This window comes from Varanus komodoensis, unplaced genomic scaffold (assembly GCF_004798865.1).
Source record: "Varanus komodoensis strain SLA01 unplaced genomic scaffold, ASM479886v1 scaffold12, whole genome shotgun sequence".
Classification (NCBI taxonomy): domain Eukaryota; kingdom Metazoa; phylum Chordata; class Lepidosauria; order Squamata; family Varanidae; genus Varanus; species Varanus komodoensis.
In genome coordinates, this window is record NW_025335349.1 from 26987018 (window position 1) to 27006795 (window position 19778).

The following is a 19778-nucleotide window of genomic DNA, read 5'->3' on the forward strand; positions in this document are numbered from 1 at the left end:
TTTGAACCAATTAGCAGAGGGTTTGGATTGTTTGGATTTTTTGCATTGATGGTGGGGAGGGAAGGAAACTGAGTCTTTCTGTGTTAAGGTTTTATCATCATCATCACCATTCATATTGCACTTTACAGTATTCAAAGCACCTTTTCACAGAGATTATTAGGAATTCTTAGAGCAACCCTGTTGGGTAGGTGCATAGATATTGCCAAGTTGCAGACAGGGAGAGTGCATTCCTAAAGCCACCTGTGAGGTCATGTCTGACCTGAGATTTCATCCTGGACTATCCTTGCTTAATTAAGCACTTACTGGAAAATGAACAGGGAATGCATGCATGCTGGAAGCCTCACTTTTAGTGCCACATGGTCGCATGGTGCAGCATGCACAATGAACTTAAAGGCTAAACTCTGTTGTTGTGACATATAGGAAACCATAACACTCAGTTTGACTTGGGGTTTTCTACTGGCATGCTAAATTTACTCATGTCTAGGAAATTAGTTTGAAGTCCAAGATTTAGAACATGCTTACAGTTGATGTTAAGGACTATACACAGAAAGGAGTGAAAAATGGATTGTTTTTCTTGATTTATATGTTTTTATCTGAAACTTGCCTGTACATGAGGGGCATATGCAAGCCTACCCCTGTGCATTTGTTGATTGCCATGCTAAGTTACTGGATAGTTCAGCATCCTGAAAATCCCAAAAATCACTTTTTAAGAACAGCACATTTCTAGTTTCCATGGTGAATTCATTGGTAGTGAATGTATAGGGACCAGAGTAGAGTTTTGGAGGAATTCTGTTGATCAGGACATGGTGTTTTACTTTCTGGCACAGCATTTGTTTCATCCTGTGAACAGTGTTCCTCATTCTGCCAAGACAACCCTTGCTACCTTGGTTTGCAATGTAGGTCTTGCAAATGAGTGTTTCTTTCTGCTCAGGCTAATTTGAGGTAACTAAGTGGAGGATGTACTTCATCATCTAACAGTAGATTCTGCACTGCAGAGAACCTTCTCCTAAGAATCACAGCAGCAGATCATGCCCTGCTTTCCAATCTTGTTAAGTCTACTAGTAAAACTGTCTTGTGCCTGTCAGTGAAAGTCAGTGATTTTTGTTTTCTGGGCTTGCACTCAGTTCTAATTAATGTCAGTGCTAGAGTTATGTAAGTAAAATATGCTCCAGTGAAAAGGATTGATTTTCTTTTTTTTTTCCCCCAGAACTGTTTGTGTCTAAAAAGAGCTTTTGCTGTATTGCAGTGGCAATCTTCCTGCATCCTTCTGTATTAAAATGCATTGTTCCTTCTATCACCAATGGTCTTTTTGCTTTTTTTTTTTTTTTTAGGTCATTCCTGTGAATTCAGCTGGCTCTCCTGTGGGTGATGTACCATTTGTGCGCTCTGGATTGCTGGGTTTTGTTGGACCTGTACGTTCAGCTGCTTTCATCACATGTTATGAGACTGGGGCTATACAAATACCCCACCAAGTCTTTGTAGCAAACATGTATTTTTTAAAGTCCCCCAAACCTCTAAAGTCCTCTGTGATGCACTTGCATTTTTTCACTATTAGAAAGAGATGCTGCATATGGCAACACATTATTAAAGAGACAAGCATTAATCCTATAGATAAAATGCTTAGATCTGTGTTTCTCAGTGTTTGCTACTTGAGGTTCAAAGTTGCCCCACCCCTTCAGTTTTAAAAATGGAGGCATTCTTGAGTTACTGCACACACAAAGTCAGCAATTTTCAATTAGCTCCCAGGATAATCAGCAGCCCGGCATCCTCACCACTGTGAGGTGACCCAGTTAATCCTCCTTCCTGGCATCCTGTCCTTTGCCTGTGCCCAGTGCTTAGCAGTGAAACTGTACTTTCTAGCGGCAGTGCTGATGCTTCTGCTTAAAACTGCTTCTGTGATTCCCCGATGCCTGTCAGCAGAGGCTACAGCTGGGAGTCCTGGTGCAGCTTTATTCCTTCACTGCCCACACATTGGCAGAGACAGACAGAGAAAAGTGTTGCTCAGGGCCTCCCTGTTCCAGTATACGTCAAATGGTGGGTGCATCCAGAATCTTACGTTACACTGCTTTTTGATACTCTAATTTAAGATTTCCTATGATTTATACATAAGCTTTGCTGGATAATTCAGAACCTTCTGTTCTGATTTGCTCACTTGAAGTAGTCCTCTTAAAAAGAACTCCGTATTAAAATACTTTACAAGGTGTTTGATTCCATTATCTGTATATCATGTAAATAGTCTGATTTAAGTGTTCAGAATTTTCTTAGCTGGCCTTTTTGAAGGAGTGCATGCCTAGTGTGACCATTTAAAGAAAGGAAAAGCATTCACTAAAGTAATGGAGAAGCATATAATTTTATGCAATGGGGAGGATGATTTTGTTTGTTGCTGTCCATTTTTGCCTTTCAGGGTAGCCTGGTATTTGTTGTTGGAAAAATAGATGGGATGCTTATCGTTAGTGGACGCAGACATAATGCTGACGACATCGTGGCCACAGGACTGGCAGTTGAATCTATAAAAACAGTTTATAGAGGAAGGTTAGTCTTCATCTCCAGAAAAGAGTTTGATTGCATAAACCTTCTGATTGCTTTTTGAGGAACATGGCTGCTTAATTACTGTTGCTAGGGTTTTTTTCAGTATCATCTTTTCCATGTTCTGAAGTTACATCAGAAATGACAGAAAAACATGTCTTTTTACCAAATTCATGGGAATCTGAGGGGCTTCTTTCAGTGGTGGCAGTGGCAGCCAGTGTGAAGGTAGGAGAGATAGCACCTGCCAACTCTAGGTCCTCAAAGTTGCACATTTTGCAGAGAGCTCTGTAGAGAGGCAAGCTCCTATAAATTGTAAATCAAAATATTCCTTCCATGAAGGACAGCTACCATTTCTCAAGCAGAGCTTTAAATATTTATTGTTTGGAAAGCATGAGAAATACAGAACCTTCTTTCTGTGAAATTTCCCTTTCCCTTTCAAAGTAGCATGGATTTTTATTTTGTAAGCTAAGTTGCTCATGAGGGAAAATATGATAAAAGTCCTGGAGACATTTGCTGTTTGTTCCTTTTGTCTTCCCTTGGGCCATTTTGCTGCCTGGATTAGCCTCCTACTCTTAGAGTCCAGTTCCATCTCCTACTCTAAAGATCATTGGGTACCTTACATTGGATGCAAAACTAACTTAGTCACAGACTGTTCACTCAGCAGTGAACCACAACACATCCTGGCACCCTGAAGATGCTTTTATTGCACGCATTTTCAAAACTTAGGCCTGTCTCAGTCACACTTCAGGGTACATCTAAAACTGTCACATATAAAGCAGTCCTCCTCCCTACCTGAAAAGCCCACATTTTCTTCTCAGTGTCTCCTGGACCACCCCTCTTGTAACTTGTACTGAGGACTGGGTAAAATGAAATACATTTTTCTTAAGCCCTACTTCTGCACCTTTGTCCTACTCATCTGATCTTGTGTTTAAGTTCTGTGGGCAGCCACAGCACAAGATCTTTCTTCAGATTCACTGTTCATACCAAAGAGGTATAGTTCTCATCTTCCCCCAAAAGGATGATTTTTGGCATTAATTTTTCCAGCACATAAAAATTGCATCAGCCATTGGGATGTCCTAAATCAGCTTGAATTTTGTTTAATTGCAATCTTCCCCAGTGGTCCATGGCAACCAGTGTTAAAATCACAAGCCAGAACAATTCCTGACATAGATTTTGCCAATGTTCCACATTTGGGCCACTGATCCATAGTAAGGGGAGTACTGAAGGGAGAGCTGTAAGGTTTGTGAGAAGAGCAACTCTAGATTATGAGATTAGTGGTTACCTTAAAAAGCCTGGTAATAGGTGCCAACCTTTTTCAGCTTACATGGATTCTGACATGTTTATGCCAGAGTTGGAAAACCTCTGGCTTTCCAGATGTTTTTGAACTACTGTTCTCATCAACCCATGCCAGAATGGCCACTGATCAGAGATGATTGAGCTTGTACTCCAACAACACCTGGGGAGCTGACAGTTCCCCACTACTAATTTATGGGCATAGTTGCATTGGGGAAAGATGCACACTATACAGTATGTTTCTTGTACCTTTTAGGATTGCAGTGTTTTCTGTGACTGTGTTTTACGATGAGAGGATTGTGGTGGTAGCTGAGCAGCGGCCAGATGCCTCTGAAGAGGACAGTTTCCAATGGATGAGTCGTGTGCTACAGGTTGGAACAGGCTAAGGAACTTAACTTCCTCTTCTGATGGGTTGGCAGCCCTTTAGAAATGGAACCAGTCAGTGTCAGATGCACTGGGGATTTTGAAGCTTTATTGAAGGCTGCTCTGTCATCTGGACAGTGATTCAGAGGGTGTATATTTGCAGAAATCAGCCCCTTCTCCGGTTATCAGGCCTAGAACAATTTCAGCACTGCCTAGAAAGCATTATACCACATGCTTTTGGATATACACATTGATGAGAGCTTACATAAGGCTCACCTGTTACATGCAAAATCAAAAATTGTAATTTTATTACAATTAATATTGGTGTATCTTACAAAGTTTTTCAAAAAGTCACTGGTGGGCAGACATTTCCCTTCATGTGATTAAAATTTGTAGGGTCAGTTAACCAAAGCAAGCTCTTAAGTCACTAATTGTTCAGCCAGCTACATTTTTCCAAAGCAAAATATATGTATATTCTCAGAGGTCACTGTTCAACAGAGCTTATTCCCATATCAGTGTATATAGGATGACAGTCTTCGCCCTTTTGTGGTGGTAATTATTTTTTTAAAATATAAAACCACTATGTGCTTAGTTCTACATACAAGGAGCACTGCAAAAGAAATCTGCATTCATTTTGTTTCTCTCAATGTTATTTGAAGAACAGTTGTACCTCCAGTTCCTTCCAGGGTCAATTTTAAAATGTGCTGCATTTGATGGGAACATTTAGAATGAGTGTGTGAAATGAGGAACTTCTTTCAGTGCATCCAGGATCTGGATATCATATGGACAGGCTGCTGTTCTTTCTCCATCTCTCCCATCTACCAAGGGAAAGCAGCCCTGCAGGCTTGTCTCTTCTTTTTCCTTCTCCTCTCCATCATCATATAACTCTCTTCCTTGAATTGCTGCTTCCTGTGCTTTCACCATGCCATGAACTGGAAGCACAAAAAGCTTCCTGTGTGGATACAACTTTGCTGGCTCCTGGCCTGCTGTGTGCTCATTCTTTCTTTGGCCATTAAGTTCCATGCAAGATATTGGTGACCACACAGCTTGTGATACATTGGCAGCTTGGCTTTCTGCACTTGGATGACTTGCCTCATCTCCCTTCTAGAACTATCCAGATTATGAAGTATCAATAACTGTTCATAATTACACTGTGTGCTGAAAAGCCATCCTCTGTTTTCTTGTTCTTAGGCGATCGACAGCATTCATCAAGTGGGAGTATATTGCCTTGCTCTTGTTCCAGCCAATACTTTGCCAAAAACTCCTCTGGGAGGGATCCATATATCTCAGACCAAACAACACTTCCTAGAAGGGTCACTGCACCCATGTAACATCCTCATGTGCCCACACACATGTGTAACCAATCTGCCAAAACCCAGGCAAAAACAACCAGGTAACCTTTGCATTAAAAGAGAATAATTTAACAGAATAGCCCCATTAAGGCACAATGGGAGCTTTTTTTGCTTTTTTGTCTTCATCTGAACATGCATAGGATTGTGCCCCATGTCTGCCAAAAGCTTAATGGAAATTCCTCCACTGAAATTGTTTGTCAGATATGGCCTTATCATTTCTTCCCCAACCATTTCCTCACAGAACCTTATTTAGAGTAGAAAGTGAGAAACAATGTAACCAAGATAAAAAATCCATATAATCAACACACTCAAAAATGTAAAACTTTCTTCCATGCAGTAGTTTAAAAACTGCTTAATGCATGGCCACTGCTATTTGGCTGCCCTTTATTTATGAGTGAGCACTTTAAAGTCTAGTAAATCTGGCACTGCCTTCTAAAATAAATAAATGAAACAGCTGGCTTCTCTTGTCATTTGCTTGCTGTATGGAGTCACCTGCTCAATGCTGCCTGCCAACGCTCACCCTTCCCAAAAAAGTATTTTGGCCTGTTTTCCCCATGTCTTTATCCCAAATATCTCTTACGGTGTTGTGTTTTCTAACTCTTGCTCAGAAGAAATATGTGAAAGGTCTTTATTTAGCCACCAGTCCTTGTCTCTGAGATGAGTTCCTAGCCAACTGCCTGCCCTCCTCTCTCCAGTCTTTCCTGCTTCTTAGCGTTGCCCCCTGCTGGAATGCTTATGGTAAGACTTGGCCTCATGCCTTATTGTTTTAATCTTTGTAAGAGAGCCTTATGGCTAATCGGGCAGCATATAGATCAAATAAATAAATAATAATAAATAAAGTGCCTCACCCTTCTCAGAACTGTAGTGCCCAGTCCAGATCCCTTCCTCTGAAGTGACTGCTCGCAAACAACTTACCTTGACCAAGCCTTGGTATCTGCCAACAGGTGTTGGCCCTGCCTCTGTGATGGTGGGAAACCTGGTTGCAGGGAAGCGCATCGCACAGGCCTCTGGGCGGGATCTCGGACAGATAGAGGAGAACGACTTGGTGAGAAAGGTGCGTGTTTGTGGGAAAATAGCCAGCTGAGCAAACTGCACTGGAATCCCAGTGAGGCTGTGCATAGCTGCTTTCCTGGTCCTGTCTAACAGAGCCAGCCAAGAACCTTTTTCCTTTTGAAAGCTGCATTTTTTTCCAAGCGCGAACAGCGGAGGGCTGAATGCTGGTGCTGGGTGGGGCAGAGCCTGCCTCCTCTCCTTCCTCCCTGCTCATCAAGCTGCTACCATAGGAACAGACTACTCTTGCCCGAGGTCTGAATACTTCTTGAGGGCTTTTGAAATGAATTTAACAATTTAATTTAATAAAACATTTCTATCCCGTCTTTCACTAAACATCTCAAGACGGCTTACAGAAAGTGGTATTAAGTGGTATTTTAGGGCCAGAGGTTGCCCACAGCTGTAATAGAGGATCGGTGATGCTTCCAGGCTTGATTGCTGGGCTGCGAACAGCATCATGGTGCTGCTTATACATGGTTTTCTCCTGATCCTTAAACCTTAAGGCAGTCAGCAGTGCTGTGTGCCATTTTGCTATTCACCTGGGCCAGCTGCTGTTCTGCTTAGGTCTCTGGCTAGTGACCTAAGGAATCCAAGCAGGGATGATGATTACCCCCAATAGAGCATGCGCTGTCCTTCAGGTATGTGTGCGAGAGGTTTCCATCCTCTTCAGCACAGCACTAAGACCACTGGCACTGGTTTCTGCTCCAAAGCCCATTCCCACGCTGTTTGCCATTTCTACTGTACTGGACAGTCGGTGAAAAAGGGATAGCCATGAGCTACCTGGGTCAGGCTTCCTACTAGTTCTGTTTCCGCTGGACACGTCTACTTGTTAGGCTGCTGATAAATGTGGGTCTCTGCTAGTTTAACCAAGCCTGGGCCCATAGCCTTTCCTTCTGTGACCCATCTGGGCTCTCACCCTTTCCACCTGTGGTTTCTTTGCTGTGCTTTTCGCCCATGTCTCAAAGAAAAATTCTGAGGTGATCTCTTGGAGCCCTCCTTCCTTTCTGCACCAGCCCTGCACCATGTTGAGGTTGTCTCTACGATTCACCGCTTCTTCTCTTTGCAGCACCAGTTCTTGTCTGAGGTACTCCAGTGGAGAGCACAAGCAACTCCCGAACATATGCTTTTCCTCCTGCTCAATGCCAAGGTACAGACAGGGTCTTACAACCTTCCAAGTATGTGTTTGTGTGACTTGTGCTCCCCATAGAAAGGGAATACAATTGGAACTTGTTTCTTCCACATTTTGGAGGCATCCAGGCTTAGGGGCTGCATGAACATTGCATTCCCTTGGTTTATGAGGTTGGTCCAGCCAAAGAAGGCTGTTAACATCATAGAAAAAGCTGAGAAAGTACAAAGTGTGGGACACCTTTCAGCAAGTTAGAAAAGATGGAAGTACAGCAGAGGCTCATGGAAGATCTGATTAAGCCTCTACTTGTATCTGTGTCAAGGAAGCTTTGTCTACTGATGGACTCTGAATTAGTAGGTGGACCAATAAGAACACAGAAGTTGCCTTCCTGGGCATGGAGATGACCATGCCAGGAGATGACCTAACACAGCATCTTTACTGATGGTATAAGTTCTTGCTGATTGCAAGGCTGTGTATTACACAATGGGCACATTCACAGGAGACAGCAAGTCACAAGCTATGCAGTGTGGTTTGTTTGTCCAGGGACTCACGAAATGCCTGACAGATGATTGGGCACATCGTGGCTCCAGAACCATCTTCCTGCTTCCTCCCTGCTCTCTGCAGGAGTGCCTCTTCACTCTAGCTGGCAAGGACCTCGGGAAGATGGTGTGCCAGCGTCTGTGATGCACCAAAGCAGGTGCACCCACTCTCACTGTGGCTGGCAAGAACCTCACCAGCCAGAGTGTTTCCGTGGGTGACCTTGTGGGGAGTAGGGAAACGCTGCATTGTGCTTAGGCTGCTCCTGAGCAGATGCATTTTGCTGGGCCTCGTCAAGAGCTGGCACCACTGCCAACGCTGTACAAGTGGGCTCGCACACCCCAAGCCACTTGGCCAGAGTGGCAAGCCTTTCTGTTGCTGTGCTCAAGTGTCTCTGCAGGGCCTTTGGCTTCACCTGGGTTTGCAGTATCATCTGATTTCAAATGACAAAGGAAGCCATGGCTGGTTTCATCAAGCCATGGTTTGCTAGAGTGTCTTTGTAGGCACAAAGAAGCCACCCCATGGAAGTGCTGACGGGTTTGGACAACACAGTAAACCACTGTGGGTTTGAGGCCGCTGTAGCTTAGGGTGTTGTGTGGACCCTGTCCATCTCTGTGACCCTCCAGAAATGGTTGGACTTCAACTCCATTCATCTCTAATTATTGCCTAGGGCTTTTCAAACAAGTTCACCAGCCCTTTTCTGTATATTAACATAAGCATAGGAATTCAGTAGCTTAATATTGAAGAGAATTTTCAGCGAAGTGACAAAGTATTGACACTTTTAATCATCTAATCCAAGTCTTCTCATGGCAAAACAATTCAATTGTGTTAGGAGGGGAAAAGACATCTCTGTAGCAACTTGCGGACATTATTGCAGAGGTTATTGTAGTGATGGATGTTTTTTCAGCTGTTTCCCCAACCAAGATAAGTGTCTTGACTGTTGTGCCCAAATGTAATCCTTTGTATAAATATTAATTCTTTAAACTCACAGGGACCTAACAATCCTTATTTGCACTCACAGTAAGCATGCATGGTAGGTCATTATTATTTCTGTTTTTAAAATGACCAGACAGAGCTGAGACCTTTCAATGATTAGGTGCTTCATTGGTTGGGTAGAGACCTGAACTGACAGTTTAAGCCCTGCAAAAGTCCCCAACTTTTTCTGATAGGAAGGCACATTGGGGATGGTGGATGATACAGCCCCTTGCACAAAATGGCTGCCATGAAGGGCTTCCTCATTCATCATATGGCTGCCATGATGCTCACCCAAAAAAACCAAATGGGTTTCATTTCTCTTGAGGCAAACTGGTGAGTCTAAAAGCAAAGTAACTTGCCTTAGGATCGAAGTTCAAGACAGAGGTAGAGGCTGAGGTCCAAACAAAACCAAACAAAACCAACAAAACCAACCAAATGAAGGTGGTATTCAAAGGGAACACTTTGCTTTGGAGCATGGCAACCTCCTAGGTTTAAAAAACAAACAATCCAAGTACCAGTAAAGGACAGGGTAAAAATGCTTTAAATGAATCACATCTTGAATCAAAGGAATGACAGAGAGCCTGGTGGGTGCCAAGAGAAGGGGTCCACAGGCATCACACTGGAGACTTTGATCCCAGACTACCCATTTCAGCACCTTGGATAATTTGGTCCTAATCTGTCCCATCTGCTCGGTCATGGAACTGCGAAAACGTTCCCCAAAGATACTCTTGGCCCACTGCAGTTGGAGTGACTTGGAAGAGCAGGTGAGCAGCGCTGCAGAGAACTGTCAGTGCATGCTAGAGGCTTCCAAAAGCGCTCTCTTCAGGCTGCATGTACTTATCTAGACTTCAGAGAATGTTTCTTTCTGTCTCTGCAAGGGGGCCCCAGTATGTACAGCCACCTGCCTGCAGCTGCACAAGCGAGCTGAGCGAATCGCATCGATTCTGTATGAAAAGGGACACCTCAATGCTGGGGATAATGTGGTGCTGCTCTATCCTCCTGGTAAGACACGTCTCGCATCGTTGGGAGAAGTTCTCCAGGAATTCAGTGCATGCAGCCCTCCCTCAACTGGCAGCCTTATTTATTTCCTGGACTGTGGGAAGTGCATTGTGGTATGCAGAACTGAGGTGGCTTGACCGATTCAGACCCAGGGAGCATTATATTATCAGCTGAAACAGGAAGCCAAGCTGAAGGTGTTTGTTTATTTGCTTTTCCACTCAGGTCAAATGGAACCTTCCTTACCTCAAGACAAACCTCTTCCTTCCCATGCCTTACTTTGTAAATGAAACCTTCTAACTTGGATCCTAAAAGTAGATAGGTGGTTACAATACAGTGCAATATTAATCATGTAGGATTGTCTTCTTCGCCCAGGGAGATTTATTTCTCTACATTTGGGAAGTTCTGTGGTAATTTGGACTATGGGCATCTAAACGTTGTTCCTTCTGGGTTCTCTTGAATTTGGCTCTGCTAAACTAGCTTTGCTTGGCTAGTCCAGAGGAAGGGGGGAATCTGGGAAGAGCTTTATCCTTGGTGTGACTTAAAATTGCCTTTCACTGTGACAAACAAAATCACTGTCTTGGTCTTCTGCACCTGGTTCTCCTTCCCCCATACCTGGCTGGTTGCTCACTGAGTTGTCATTCACTTGAGCAGTCTACACCTGAGTTTTGTTGTTGCAGACTCTGCTTTGAATCACTCTTGTCTCACTTCTGGCTTTTCTACAGTGACAGTTTTCATCGTGGCTTCTTTGCCTTCTCTTAATTTTCCCTTCTTTCCTTCTCTGCCCCCACCCCATCCTCCAGTTTCACTTGCATTTCTAGGTTGGGCGGCAGATAAACACTTTGCCCTCAAGGACTGTGGTTTTTTGAAGTGCTCCCAGCAAAAAAGAGGGATGTCGGGATGCTGAGTGATGTGTGTGTTTCACTGCAGGTATCGAGCTCATTGCAGCGTTTTACGGCTGCCTGTATGCTGGCTGCATCCCAGTAACCGTCCGGCCGCCACACGCCCAGAACCTCACTGCTACTTTGCCCACCGTGCGGATGATTGTAGACGTGAGTAGCAGAGAGCAGCTCATCCGATTATGACAGAAATACTACTGTGGTTATACAATTGCCTTCCTTACAAGAAGTGGTAGTAAAAGGTCCAAATTCCTCTCAACTGAAGATTGAAACCAAACTGTTAGATTTTCATATGAATTCGAAATATTTACTCAGACATGTATGGAAGAAAAGCAAAGGAGGGTCATGCGACTGCTCGGGGAGTGTCTGGGGCTTTGAGGTTTGCTGCCAACAGTATGCTGAAGACACCTGATGTTCTCTCTGGTTGTCACGCAGAGTCTGATACTGGTAAGGGAATGGATAAGGGAAAGGATACAGGCTTAATCCAGACAAGACAAAGTGCTTGTGGCCAGGCGAAAGGCAGATCAGGGAATAGGGATTAGAAGTCAACGGTGCCCCTGAAACATCAGGCTGGTTTACTCCTGGCTCAGCACCGAACCTGGACACCCCAGTCTTGGCAGTGGCCAGGAGTGCTTTTCCACAGCTGAGGCAGGTCCTCCACCTACGCCTGTTCCTGAAGGTGACCGATCTGACCATAGTCACGCATGCCTTAGTTACACGCTGTTTGGACTGCAGTATAGTGCTCTCTGTCGGGCTGCCTTCAAGAACCTTTCAGAAACTTCTGCTGTTCCATAATAGTGTAGCCAGATTGTTGAGCTGGGCCAGTTACAAGTGCATGCAGGCCCCTTTTTACAGCTGCTTTACTGGCACTCAGTCAATTTCCAGGCTGAAGTCTGAGTGCTGGTGATGACCTATGAAGCCTTGTGTGACTCAGAACCAGGCTACCCAAAAGACCACACCGTTCCTGGCGAGCTGGTCTGCTTATTAAGATCTTCTGGCAGCCCATTGGCGTTTAGAGGCACTCACATTTGGCACTGAGCTGGGAGGGCCTTTTCAGTGGCCCACTTGCATGCTGGCTGTGGAGCGCCCTCTCAAGGAGGGCCTGGTTCACTCCTCTTCTGCTCTCTTTCCACCAGCATGCCCAGACTAAGGCCTGTGAATGGGTCTTTTGGTTTGTATGTCCTTTTCTGTGTTACATTGTAATTGCATTTTAATCACTGTGTAGTTTTAATCTAGGAAAAGTGTCACTTCATGAACTCAATGGGTGGCAATTAGGGAAGGTGCTGCTGCTCAGCTTTAGCAACCCCTGCCTGCAGTTTGGGGTTAATACTAGGCTAATAGGGCAATGCTGTGCTAAGGAATACTGTAGTATTGCATGTGAATTACTTTGATCAATCAGAAAGCATTATGGGTTGTATTGAATGTTAGTCCTACTTAAAGTAGACCCAGTCTATATGAATAGAACTTAAGACAGACCAACGCTGGATACCACCCTACATAAATGCTTGGCTCTGTTGCTTCCCTGGAGTGACTATTGAATGACTTAATTTAACCAAATGCCTTAGTTCTTAAGCTCTAAATCTTGTATGGGCTGATGTTTTTTTTCACTTCTTCACTTCCTAACAGAAGTTACTTGTTGGATGTATTTTAGGTCAGCAAAGCTGCCTGTATTCTCACCAGTCAGACCTTGATGAGGTTACTGAGATCCAGGGAGGCTGCAACTGCTGTTGATGTGAAAACCTGGCCAACCATCATTGACACAGGTAATAAAGCCCTCTGGTCCATCTCATTCACTCCAAGCATCTTCAGACCCCTCTGGACCAAAGCCATTTGAAGTTCCTACTTAGTTTCTGACTAAGCCTTCCAAATAATCCCCTTGTCTGCATAACATGCTAGCAAGTTTCTAGGTCAATGGGAAAAATCAGACGCTTGGCTGTACCCAAGAAGCTTTTCTTACAAAGGGTTGCATGACCTTCTGCATATTTACAATGATTAGCTCAGGTAATGATACCAGATCAGCCTCAGAGTCTTCATATTTCTTCAGTGTCGTGACTGCAATGTAGGTGCCCCTCGGGGGCCAATCCAGGATAATGTGAGTCAAGCAGATTGGTTCTCTGTACATATGTGGGCTTTCTTTCCCCCTTTTCTCAGAAAGGCTGATTTAGGAAAAGACATAGTGGGCAGCCAGTTGTATTTATCCGGAAGGAGGCAGTGCACTTTATCCCTGTATTGCAGAAGGTGGCTCTATTACATTCCAGAACCTCCTGCTTGTTTCATTTCCCAGAGAATCTCACTGATTTTAATCACTTTCCCTTTTACTCATTTCAGATGACTTGCCCAGGAAGCGGCTACCTCAGGTCTACAAACCACCAACTCCAGAAATGTTGGCCTACCTGGATTTTAGCGTTTCTACCACAGGGATGCTTACAGGAGTGAAGGTACAGTAGTGCTTCAGTAGTCAATGTGCTGAAGTGCCTCTTTGCTAGGCTGGGCTGCAAAGGTATGTTTTGAATGTAAACAGGGCAGATTTTTTCTAGCCTGAGTAAATAATCACTGGATGAGTAAAACCACACGTTGGCAGCTGTGCAGTGCATGCGAGACATCTGTTCTCGGGGCTGTAGGCTCAGAAGATGGGATCCATGGGTTGTATTATGGCTTCTTGTTGACCTGCATGTAGATAAGGTTGTGTATATCACGTTCTTGCTGTTGTGCTACTAGAATTCAGTGCTCTCTCTCTCCCACACCCCCACTCTCTTTCCCTCCCCATCACTGCAGATGTCCCATGCAGCAGTCAGTGCCCTGTGCAGAGCCATAAAGCTCCAGTGTGAACTGTACTCCTCAAGGCAGATTGCCATCTGTCTGGATCCCTACTGTGGGCTCGGCTTTGCACTTTGGTGCCTTTGCAGGTAGGAAACAAGATGCACTTAGGCTCTCTGGTATGCTTGCAAAAGATAGATCCCTTGCTGGGGTGAACCAGAACAGCGGTCTCGATCTGTTGAAGGGCTTGATTGTCACATCAGGTATTAGGACCTTTCTCTTCACATGAAGTGAATCCAGTTCACATGAGCCTAAGTTCCAAACACTTGTCTCCCACAGAGCATGCCAATCTCATTGGCAAGATGGCTATCATCAGAGGCTTTTGCTTATAGTGAATCACTGCAGTGAGCTACAAAACATGCAGCCTAGAGTCTGTATGTGCTGTATGTGAATTTGGCAGAAGCAGATTTTTTAGAGGAACAAAACAGCACCCGTAGCACTGCATGGATCAAATGTAGTTAAATTTAATCTTTGTAGTGCTGTGCAGCTGCTTGCTGATGAATTTTGGCAGCAAACTAATGACGATTTGTTTTAATTTTTTTCAGGGGTGGGAGGGTCTGGGCCTCCTACAGTCGCCCACCTATATATGCTCTTCACAGACAAAGCAGTCCATGCTTTCTCCTCATGTACATCCACAGGAAGACATTTGTTGCAGTGCTGCTGTTGCTGCTATAAACTGGAACAAATAATTGAATGTACCTCTAGTCCTCCAGTGGTTTCAATTAATTTTAGATCTAGCTGCCTAGTCCAAGGCTGGGACCTGCGTGTGATAAGAAAATGTGTCTATAAAGGGTGCAGTCCTTTGCAGCACTGCAAGTAGCTGAGTTTCCCCAACCCACCTGCATGGGCAATACCGAGGCCAGGCAGGGCATCCTCAAAGGGCTCTTAGCAGCCCTGTGGTGAAGTGTCTCTCATAAATGAATGCCCTGACAGTGGTCACTACTTACACCAGCTACAGATGGGACCGGGTCTGCAGCTGTGATGCAGCCACATGGTTATATGTTGCCTGGATCACCAGTATGCCCACCATTTGCTTGAGTTCGGATGCCTGCACTGCCAGAGACTGGGCAGGGGCTGCAATGGGGTGCTGTGCAGGAAGGACGGTGAAGAAGAGGCCTGTTAGACATTCTAAGCTGCATGAAGTTAATAAAATGCATCCAGTGCCAAGAACTGATATCATGTCTTACCTGTGATCTCTTGACAGTGTATATTCTGGTCACCAGTCTATTTTAATTCCTCCTATGGAGTTGGAATCCAACCTTTTCCTATGGCTGTCCACTGTAAGCCAGTATAAAATACGAGACACTTTCTGTTCCTATTCGGTCATGGACATGTGTACAAAGGGGCTTGGGAACCAGGTTGATGTACTAAAGGTAAGAAGTATGGGGTTATGGGGGCAGGCGTGATTGTTTAAAAATATTTTTTTAAAACAAATGTTTTGGTTTTCAGACTATTCGAACTGAATTTTATTTCTTTTTTTAAAGTTCAGTTGACTTAAATAGAATACTTTCACAATCCACTTTGGAAACATAGGGCACAATTGAGAAATTGTGCTGCATAAGCCCCATGAAGTGAATAAAGGGACTTTATGAGAGCTGGGCTACTCATCCATACTCTTCAGTGTTGCTTCAGTTTCATCTGAATCTCTGGAAACAGCCACTACTTTAACATTCACTTCACTCTGTTTGATAATTGCTTTCTTGAGCTCTTGTCATTTTGATATTGGAGTGACATATCTTGAAAATGCTCACTAAGAATGAAATATGACAATCTTGGTTTGTTTTGTTTTGTTTTTGTTTGTTTCTAAATGGAAAAGGGTTAGCCTTAAATAGCAACAAACCACAGTTTCTTAGGTGCACAAGCCATGGCAGCCCTTGGATTCATGCACTCTTTTCTTTCTTTTCACTCTTTACACAGAAAGAGAGGGAAATTTAAAGTGAAATTATGATCTTGGTTTGAAACAAATTGCAAATTTGTGTTTCATATGATAAATCATGGTTTGTACAAACCTTAGTTCACAAACCAGGATATTAAGTCACACTTTGACCTCCTGAACTGGTCTGTTCAAACTCCAGTGTACTATATTCAGAAAATATGGAAACTGGTTTGTTCAAATCATGATTAGAAGTGTTAAGCCTCCCCCTGGTGTATGAAGGAGGAAGGAAGGGAAAAGGGAATGTGCAAGCCCCAAACTCCACGGTGATGAGCTTTCATGATGCTGAACCATAGCTTAACATTGCATTTGAGCCAGGCATTTGCAATCACCTTGAAGCATCTGTTTTTTTCTCCCATTCTTCTATTTACAAGCTAATTATATCTAACCCCATAAAGGGAGTGACATAGGAATTTTAAATTCAACATGCAGCATCTTAGAATTTGCGAGTGAAACACAGTGGTGTGATAGTGCTGTTAACAGTAATGAATGCTGCTAATTCATCTTTGCTGCAAGCTTGCTACTTGTTGTGACTACTGGTTTGGCTAAATAAAACAAATATGATTTCTGCTGGGGTGAAATCAGAAAATCATAGCATAGTATTTGCTTCTTAACATTACTTGGTCTGCATTGTAAAAATAAGTCCAGGATTGAGATTTGACCTATCCTCTTTGATGTGAGCCAGAGTTTTGTCAGTGGTGTTGCGAAAGGTGAGTCATTGGGCCCCATTGTTATAACTTTATTTTGTTTCAGTGTTAGTGTGACCAGATCCATATCTTGCCATTTGCACAAATGTGTATATTGTTTTAATGATTACCGAGCAACTCTGATGGTACATACTGATCTGACTTTTTGGACACAGTTTGTCTTTTGATCCTTCACTTTTTCCCCTTCTGTCATAAAGAGCTTAGAGCATTGGGCTCCTTTATCAGTCTAAATATGGCTGATATGAGAAGAGTACACTTGGTGCATTTTGTTTGTTTGTATCTGTATTCTACTTCTTACGGAGTAGATCAGGCATATTACGTTATTGTGGTCATGCCAGTGATTTCCTAGTCGCTGGGAGATACAACAGTGAGCCTAGTTATGTGTTGTTAGGACAGAATTGTCTCCCTGGATCCTGAATGGAGGACTGTCTCAAGTTTTCTTTGAACTGTTTGAAGATAAACATGTTCAGGCCTTTTCACTTCTGTGTATTGGCAGGCAAGAGGCATTAACCTTTCAGGTGTTCGGACCTGCGTAGTGGTGGCAGAGGAGCGCCCACGAGTTGCCCTCACTCAGTCCTTCTCCAAGCTCTTCAAGGACATTGGCCTGTCATCTCGTGCAGTCAGCACCACCTTTGGGTCAAGAGTCAATGTAGCTATCTGTTTACAGGTAATCCTAAGACCTGTTGTACAGGGGGCTATTCTCAGTCTCTTCCGCAGCTGAGATTGTGGCAAACTTTTATGAGCCTGAAAAATTTAAAGTGCTTGTTTACTGGGTGATTGTAGAGAACATTTGTATGGTCCATATTGTCACTGATTCCTCAATAGGTCAGAGTTACACTGTTTGCACATCACACCAATTCCTGGGTCACTTAGCTCAGGAATGAGTGAGGCTGTGCAACAGAGAGTGACCGTGCTGCTTTCAGTCATCTTGCTGTGTTGTGGTCTTATCTAAACCCAGAACTCTGGATTATTTAGGGGTTAAACAAACCAGAGTTAACTCAGCAATTGCCCATTGGGCGTTTCTGGCTTGTTGATTACAGCTGACAAATGTGTGAGAGGCAGTGTGCTGACCTGCAGCCATTACGAACTCTGGGGTAAACATCACATCACTGCGTGGGATAAAAGCATTGTTGTCTTATTTATCAGTTCCTTTTGTGCTGCAAATATATGTGGCAACTTGTGTAGTGTGGCTTTCCAAGAGATCATATTTTCTGAAAAAAGAGCTTCAGAAAGTTTTCTATCAGTCCAATGCAGAAAGTTAATTTGACTAATAATGCAAAGAAAATTTGAATGCTACGTTCTCTTTCTGTACACAGAAAAGTATGAGAAGAGGCCACTGCCCACATCTTGTTTCTCAGGGTCAGTGGACTGAAAAAAATGAGAATGGTGGGATGTGGTAGAAATTCTTCCTGGATAGCATGAAGCACAAACCATCCCCTTTAATACTCTCCTTGTTCTTTGACCTGCATGTTATATCATTAGGCATTTGGTCATCCAGGATGCAATCCCTTAAGGCATTGAAATGCCTATCATTACTGTTTCTCTCATTGGAATCAGGAAATACCGACATTTCAAATACTCTCTGTTAATATTACAGGGAACCTCAGGGCCTGATCCCACCACAGTGTATGTCGATCTGAAATCGTTAAGACATGACAGGTACTGCTGCTATTTTTATGTGTTTATTTATTAATGGACTTTTTTATTTGCTGAATTCTGTGAGCTGAGTAGATCATTTAATTTAGGTCATTCAGACAAACTTTTGTATCTTACCAACATATGATCAGATTTGAGTAAATTAATGGAGCAATTCACGCAACATGACAGCCCATCAAGGGTTATTCCACCCCTCCAGGAGCAGTGTTGGCCACTCTTTTGAAACTGCAATCCTCAATCAGGAGTTGTCATGTTATCTCCAACTGGCCGTTAAACATTATGTGAGAATTAAAACAGAAACAAGCACACCTTGGGTTGCATAACCCTATACCAACCCAGGGGTTATATTGTAACTTCTGATGGTCAGGTTCTGCTGCAACAACCCCCAGTTAGTGATTGCAAATGTTAGAGGGTGTCCTTAGGCCTTGCAGCTCATTGTGGATTAAATAATCCATGGTGCGGCATGATGGCTCATGCAGACCAAGCCAATAGTTACCTTCTTGTGTTTTTGCATTAAGACCTAGAGTGGTGCTAAGCAGTTTTAGGAGATCAAGGCCCTTGGAAAGGAAGGCAAAAAACAGGGTAGCCCCCCCCCCCCCCGCAAAAAAAAAAGCATTATAGGTTGATGCAATTTCTATCATTCTTCTCCAGTTGTTTACTGGATCCTGTCCTCCCTTCCTGACAGCAGCACGGGGACCCCCTTTGTAGCATCTCAGTCTGACCTCCCTGCCTCACCCTCACCAGTTGATAGTATTCCAAAAATCAGAATGTTGAACCCACTCAGCATTTGCAGAATCTGTAGTTCTCCAGTAGTCATTAACCCATAAGGCAATTAAGATATTTTACCCATGGTTTTTTTCTTCTTCTGTTCAGTTGTTCATGCCACATGCAGCAGGAACAATTGTTCAGCAGTGTTGGTTAAGTTCCCCATATTAGTTTCATTTTTATTAAAAACTTAATATGCTATGATATGAATTTAATCTGCGTATGTTTTAAGGTTGTCCAGAATATTGAGTGGAAGGTGGTTATATCTTCTAATAGTTGCTCCAAAAACACACTTGGGCTTTGTTCCTTTATTATGTAACATACATCTCTTTCTCCAGAGTACGGCTAGTTGAAAGAGGTGCTCCCCAGAGCCTGCTGCTTTCTGAGTCAGGCAAGGTAAAGTCAAGCCTGTTTGTGAGTTCTCGTGATACACAACTAGACGCCTTTGGATCCTTGAGAAATGTTTTGTGCACACTTGCGAAACACAGGGGCAGCAGAATTAATTTGGAGTGGGGTAGAAAACTGCTGAATGCCTCTATGTTGTTGTTAGTCGTGAAGTCATGTCTGACCCATCGCGACCCCATGGACAACATTCCTCCAGGCCTTCCTGTCCTCCACCATCCCCCAGACTCCACTTAAGCTCACGACGACCGCTTCAGTGACTCCCGTCTAGCCACCTCATCCTCTGCCGTCCCCTTCTTCTTTAGCCATCTATTGTTCCTATGTGACAGCCAAAAGGTTGTTCTACCAGTGTGCTCTGTTTAGAACTATAATCATAGTCTT

At 43.6% G+C, this 19778-nt stretch overlaps 1 protein-coding gene across 4 annotated transcripts in view; it reads left to right on the forward strand.

The window, feature by feature from the left end:
- Nucleotides 1-19778, forward strand: part of DIP2B (disco interacting protein 2 homolog B) — a 188873-nt gene that overhangs the window by 162877 nt on the left and 6218 nt on the right. For all 4 annotated transcript variants that reach the window (XM_044422033.1, XM_044422029.1, XM_044422030.1 and 1 more), the window contains 15 exons: nucleotides 1332-1412; nucleotides 2405-2532; nucleotides 4076-4190; nucleotides 5374-5575; nucleotides 6479-6588; nucleotides 7651-7731; nucleotides 10101-10224; nucleotides 11149-11270; nucleotides 12769-12880; nucleotides 13446-13555; nucleotides 13893-14023; nucleotides 15139-15307; nucleotides 17071-17241; nucleotides 18172-18233; nucleotides 19334-19391. In XM_044422033.1, the coding sequence (XP_044277968.1) occupies nucleotides 1332-1412; nucleotides 2405-2532; nucleotides 4076-4190; nucleotides 5374-5575; nucleotides 6479-6588; nucleotides 7651-7731; nucleotides 10101-10224; nucleotides 11149-11270; nucleotides 12769-12880; nucleotides 13446-13555; nucleotides 13893-14023; nucleotides 15139-15307; nucleotides 17071-17241; nucleotides 18172-18233; nucleotides 19334-19391 (1776 nt within the window). The remainder of the gene's footprint in view (nucleotides 1-1331; nucleotides 1413-2404; nucleotides 2533-4075; nucleotides 4191-5373; nucleotides 5576-6478; nucleotides 6589-7650; nucleotides 7732-10100; nucleotides 10225-11148; nucleotides 11271-12768; nucleotides 12881-13445; nucleotides 13556-13892; nucleotides 14024-15138; nucleotides 15308-17070; nucleotides 17242-18171; nucleotides 18234-19333; nucleotides 19392-19778) is intronic.